The sequence below is a fragment of the Oryzias melastigma genome, linkage group LG15 (assembly GCF_002922805.2).
Source record: "Oryzias melastigma strain HK-1 linkage group LG15, ASM292280v2, whole genome shotgun sequence".
NCBI lineage: Eukaryota > Metazoa > Chordata > Actinopteri > Beloniformes > Adrianichthyidae > Oryzias > Oryzias melastigma.
The window spans coordinates 1,207,439-1,213,379 of record NC_050526.1 but is presented as its reverse complement, the minus strand read 5'-3'; the positions used below and the strand labels follow the sequence as shown (position 1 = coordinate 1,213,379).

General features: G+C 37.5%; 1 protein-coding gene across 9 annotated transcripts in view; it reads left to right on the top strand.

Moving 5' to 3' along the window:
* The window catches only part of ccdc88ab (coiled-coil domain containing 88Ab), a 62,937-nt gene that overhangs the window by 41,743 nt on the left and 15,253 nt on the right, over positions 1-5,941 (top strand). For all 9 annotated transcript variants that reach the window (XM_024297393.2, XM_036215527.1, XM_024297394.2 and 6 more), the window contains 9 exons: positions 1,403-1,527; positions 1,713-1,851; positions 3,721-3,897; positions 3,979-4,140; positions 4,544-4,821; positions 4,895-5,038; positions 5,174-5,360; positions 5,445-5,590; positions 5,694-5,786. In XM_024297393.2, the coding sequence (XP_024153161.1) occupies positions 1,403-1,527; positions 1,713-1,851; positions 3,721-3,897; positions 3,979-4,140; positions 4,544-4,821; positions 4,895-5,038; positions 5,174-5,360; positions 5,445-5,590; positions 5,694-5,786 (1,451 nt within the window). The remainder of the gene's footprint in view (positions 1-1,402; positions 1,528-1,712; positions 1,852-3,720; positions 3,898-3,978; positions 4,141-4,543; positions 4,822-4,894; positions 5,039-5,173; positions 5,361-5,444; positions 5,591-5,693; positions 5,787-5,941) is intronic.

Below are 5,941 nucleotides of genomic sequence, written 5' to 3'. Positions count from 1 at the left end.
AGCTCGTTCAGAACAATACAACTTGCATTTTTGGTATTAATAAACTTAATAGTTATTGAAATATTGAGCAAAACGTGCCCCATAGGAAATGAATAATAAAGCCTTCAAATTTCAAAATTTTAAGCATATTAGGAACAAGCCCTCAAAAATATTCATGGTGTTTTTATCTTTCATAGTAAATTTAAAACTATTGGGAGCTTACCTAATATTTTAGCAACAGGCTAGCGTTTCTTGTCTGTGTTATCTTCTAAAGTTTTTATAGTCTTATTTATAGTTTAGCTAATATTTTAGCAAACATGCTAACATTTCTGGCTGATTTATCTACTGGCGTTTTTATAGGCTAATTTAGAGTTAGCTTATATTTTAGCAAACAGGCTAATGTTTTTGGCTAATTTTTATCTACTGGGGTTTTTATAAGCTAATTTAGAGTTAGCTAATATTTTAGCAAACATGCTAACATTTCTGGCTGATTTATCTACTGGTGTTTTTATAAGCTAATTTAGAGTTGGCTTATATTTTAGCAAACATGCTAATGTTTTTTGTCTAGTGTGTTATCTTCTGAGGTTTTTATAGTCTAATTTGGAGTTTAGCTAATATTTTAGCAAACATGCTAACATTTCTGTCTGATTTGTAAGCTACTGGCGTTTTTATAAGCTAATTTAGAGTTTAGCTAATATTTTAGCAAACAGGCTAAAGTTTTTGGCTAATTTTTATCTACTGGGGTTTTTATAGGCTAATTTAGAGTTTATCTTCTATTTTAGCAACATTCTAACGTTTTTTACTAATTTAGTTTACTGAGGAATTTTAGACTATTTTGGAGTTTAGCTAGTATTCAAGCAACAAGCTAGCTTCTTTGGGTAATTTGGCATTTACTAAGGTTTGTGGGGCTAGTTTGGAGTTTAGCTAACATTTAAGCAACAGACTAAATATTTTTGAAAAACTGGTATGTATTAGAGATTTTTTAAGCAATTTTACTCACAAGTTTTCAAGAACTTTAGGTCAATTTCAACGCTCTTTTATAGTTCTTTGACAAAATTTCCAGTCTTTTAGCAAATTTAGCACTTTGCAAAAAACTTCAGCATCTTCAGCAAAATCTTTCAGCAATTAGAGTAATTTCAGCAAACAGCTTCAGTATTTTCAGTGACTACTTTCAGCAAAAAGGCATTGTGAATGCCTTTGTTGCATTAGCTGCAATAATGCTAGTGTGACTAGATTTTTGCAGCTAATGCAACTTTTCTAGTTCCAGTACATTTTGAAGTAAAATATATTGGAATTATCGTGTTAACGGTTGAAAAGTTACCACAAACAAAAGAACATAAACACTGGTGTTAAAGGGTTAACTGTTTCTTAAAAATAAATGGATGTTTAGATTTGGAGTTTTTAAAATATTGTTTGTCTTTAGGAGCTTGTCAGTGAGAAGCTCCGCACTCAACAGATTAATAATGATCTGGAGAAGCTGACGCACGAGTTGGAGAAGATTGGGCTGAACAAAGATAGGCTCCTTCATGACGAGAGCTCAGATGACAGGTATCTCATCCTCCAAAAATACAAGTTTATTTATCTTCTCATAAAACTGATTATTGTTTGAGTTAAAGTGATTTGGCCTGAGCAAGGCTACAGAGAAAAAGCTCCAGCAAATGAAAAGCGGGATATTTTGTGACCACATCTTTTTATTTTTTCATCATAAAAACACTTCTGATCTTTTTTCTTAGGTTTAAGTTGTTGGAGAGTAAACTGGAGTCGACCCTGAAATCATCTCTGGAGATTAAAGAGGAGAAAATCGCCTCTCTGGAGGCCAGACTGCAGGAGTCCTCCAACCTCAACCAGCAACTACGGCAGGAGCTGAAAACAGTCAGTCAAACGGCAAAACACCCAGATTCACACAAGCATCAACATAAATGCATCTTGACTAAAATCTGCAACGATTTTAGATTTAATACAACTTTATTTATAAAGCCGTTTTGTCTCAAACACAATAAAACGAAAAATAGTACGATAAAGAAATAGTTTTTAAAATAGCAAAGATATTCAAATATTAGATAAAAACTTGAGCTGTAAAAGTTAACGCTTTAATATTTATCAGCACCCTCAGGTGTCCTGCTGTGCAGCTGTGAGATTAGCGTAATAAAACTCAGTCTAAAATAAATGTTTTACTTTTTTTATATTCTATAATTGAGGTTTGATCAAATTAAAGAGAGAATTTGGCATTTATTTGTAGTTTTTTGGACAAAAGCAATCTTTTATTTTAATAAATAAGGTGGAAGACAAATGTCGATCTGACAGCTGTAATACTGAGCAGCACCAGCTGTGAGGGGCGGAGCCAAACAGAGCTGTCAGCTGTAAGAAACAAACAACCAGGAAACTGATTGTTAATTTTTTTGGGATGGGGACAGACATTAATTTTCTACAACAGCGAGTGCTGGCTTTGTCCAAAAAACTTTTGAACTCCGCGGTTAACAGTGAAAGTCCCGCCCACCGCCAATACCTTGAGGCGAGCAGTTTATAGTAGATAGACACGCCCCCAACTGTGAGCAGATTCCAGCCAAGCCACCCTGAAATCGTATCAAACTTCTCCCAAAAACCCTTTTGATTAATTTTTATAAACACAATGAAGAAGATTTATGAGAAAAAAGGAAACTTAAAAAAAAAATTACAGAATTCCAGAAAAAATGTCACATGGACAGCAGTGCTATAGGAGAGAAATGTTTAGTTTTTGTGCTGCCTGTTAGCTAAAGCCACACAGGGAGACTGAAGCCACATAAGAAAGATTACATCATTTAGCTGTGAGGTCTGTGATGTTCCTCTATCAACAGAAATGTTTGTATATGTGGCCCAAAGAAATCTTTTGCCTGATTTTTCTTTTTTTTTGTTTCAAAAACACGCTGATTAGTTTGTTGACAAATTTTATTCCTGTTGTTTTCTATAAAATTAAACCTAAAACTGTCATTCTATGTTGTAAAAACAGTTCATTAAACATTTTTGTGGTTTCCACAGCAAAATGAATCCTTTTTTCCAGACGGAATTTTCTGTTTTTTCCTCATTTTATATCTACAGTGTAAATACAAAATAAAAAAAAGAAGACAATATAGATATTGTCTAATAGGAGAGGTTGTGCTGATCAAAATGATACAACATTCAAAAGTAGACAAAAACTGAGTTTTAGGCCCTTAAAGGGTTAAATATAAAAGTTCTAAATGTACAATTTTGTGTGTGATTTCATATTGTGATAAGTGGTTGGCAAATACTGTAAGAAAAAAAAACTAGATTAATTGTGATTATTTTTTTCCCAGGTTTGCGATTAATATATTTTTTTTAATTGCCTTCCGGCCCTAATAAAAACACATAAAAACCCAACACGCATCCAACAAATACCACTAAAATACAACAAATTGTCATAAAAATGTATACATTCAAATTGCACATGTAAAAGCTGTACTAAAAACAAGAGTTTTAACTTTTATGAAGGGATTTAATTTCCTTTCTGCAGTAAAAACAAACATCCTGAAAACGCTTCTCATCTGATAAATTATTGATTCATCTGTGCTTCCTCTTCTGCTCCGTTATCTGTTCGTGAAACAGTCTGAGCGACTGAGTGGAACAACTATCCAAACATCACTTTTCATACAGTTAGAAGCATGAACTTCTATAGCGATCTTTATGATGTTTGTTGCTGAGGAATCAGCAAACGTCCGACTTTACTGCTTTCTTGTCTCACTTAAGGTAAAGAAAAACTACGAGGCGTTGCGTCAGAGGGAAGAGGAGGAGAGGATGGTTCACAGCTCCCCCCCTAAAGGAGGCAAGGACCCACAAACTGACAGTAAATGGGCGAAAGAGAGCCATGAAGCCACCAGAGAGCTGCTGAAAGTGAAGGACCGACTCATCGAGGTGGAGAGGAATGTAAGTCCAAGCTGCCAATTTGATTTCTATAGGTTTCCTTATCTCACTTCTGACTATTTTCATTTAATTTTTTTTCTCTAGAATGCCACTCTGCAGGCAGAGAAAGTGGCTTTGAGGAGCCAGCTCAAACAACTGGAAACTCAGAGCTCCAACCTGCAGGCTCAGATCGTCGCCCTGCAGAGACAGACGGCCTCTTTACAGGAGAACAACACGACTCTGCAGACCCAGAATGCAAAGCTGCAGGTATGACATCAAGACAAGACTTCACTGATGATTGTGTTCTTAAGTTAGAGGTAGCTAAAGTTAAAATCCTTTTACATATTAGGTTGTGCTGCAGGGAAAAACCTTTGCAGACACAGAAGAGCATCATCATGTGGACTCAGTATGTGTGTTTTTTGTGTCAAGCTGTGAGCAAACACTCGTGATGACTGCAGAGGGATTTGGGTCTGTGACTTTAAGAAGAAGAACATGAAAAGAACCATTTTCTTGCCATGTTTGTAGATGAAATGTCACGCCAGGACAAGGACAGGGAACTGTGCAGGGACACAGCGCCCCCTGTTGACCTAAACTGCAACCGCTTTGATTTTCTCAAACTGGATTTCTTTTAGTTTTCCAAAGCCTTCACCTGGTCTGGTCTTCTTCGTAGGTGGAGAACTCCACGCTGAGCTCACAGGGTGCAGCTCTCATGGCCCAGAATGCCCAGCTGCAGAGCCAGCAGAGCGGCGTCGAGGGAGAGCGAGACGGAGCACTTAAAGACAAAGAAGAGCTGAGAGCCACTTATGAGCTGCTGCTCCGAGATCACGAGAAGTTGGCGGCGCTCCACGAGAGGCAGGCGGCTGAATATGAAGCTCTGATCGGGAAGCACGGCGGCCTGAAGACCTCGCACAAGAGCCTGGAGCAACAACACAGAGACTTGGAAGACAAGTAAGGCTTCTTTCAGGGGATTTATTCCTACTTGGGTCATTTAAAACTAAAAACACTAATAAAATGTGTTCAGGTACAAACAGCTTTTGCAGAGAAAAGGAGATCTGGAGGAGCTGGAGAAAAACCTGAGAGGACAACAGGAAAAGATGGCTCTTGATAAAGAGACTCACGAGGCCACAGCTGACCAGTGCAAAACGCTCAAAGAGGAGAATGAAAGGTCAGATCAAACTGTCAAAACTTAAATATCTCTTTTGCATGTTCAAAAAACACAATTTTAACAAGAGATTTTCTCTTTTTGTGGAGAATCTGCTAAACAATTTAGCTATTTTCAAGAACATGTCCATTCTTTCAGACTGAATTCAAGCTATCGTCAGCTGCTGAAGGACAACGAGAACCTTCAGCTGGATCACAAGACCATAAAAACCCAGCTGAACGGCGCCAAACTGGAGCAGACCAAGCTGGAAGCAGAGTTCTCTAAACTGAAGGAGCAGTACCAGCAGCTGGACATCACCTCCACCAAGCTCACAAACCAGTGTGAAGTGAGGGGGGAGCCATTTTTTCTAAATTTGGCTCTATATTTGTTTTACCAGCTTCTAAACTGATGTGTTTTTTTTTTGTTTTAGTTACTGAGTCAACTCAAAGGAAACTTGGAGGAAGAGAACCGCCATCTGTTGGACCAAATCCAGACCCTGATGCTACAGAACCGCACACTTCTGGAGCAAACGATGGAGAGCAAAGACCTGTTCCATGTGGAGCAAAGACAATACATGTAAACCTGATTGTTTTTAATCAGTCTAAACGTCTCACAGGAGAGGTTTTGGTTTCAGGTGAGGAAACACAAATAATGAGATCTTGATTTCCTCTCTCTTTAGCGATAAACTAAATGAGCTGAGGAGGCAAAAGGAGAAGCTGGAGGAGAAGATTATGGACCAATACAAGTTTTATGACCCTTCACCACCACGCAGGTAAAAGAAAGACAGAAAAGTGTTGAAACATTTACATGGAAACAAGTAATCGGTTTCAAAGCCTGATCAGAATAAAAATGGTTCATGTAAACACACCAGTCGTAATATTTTGACCCAATCAGACTCATTTCAATTTACTTCTGATTGAGATTGGT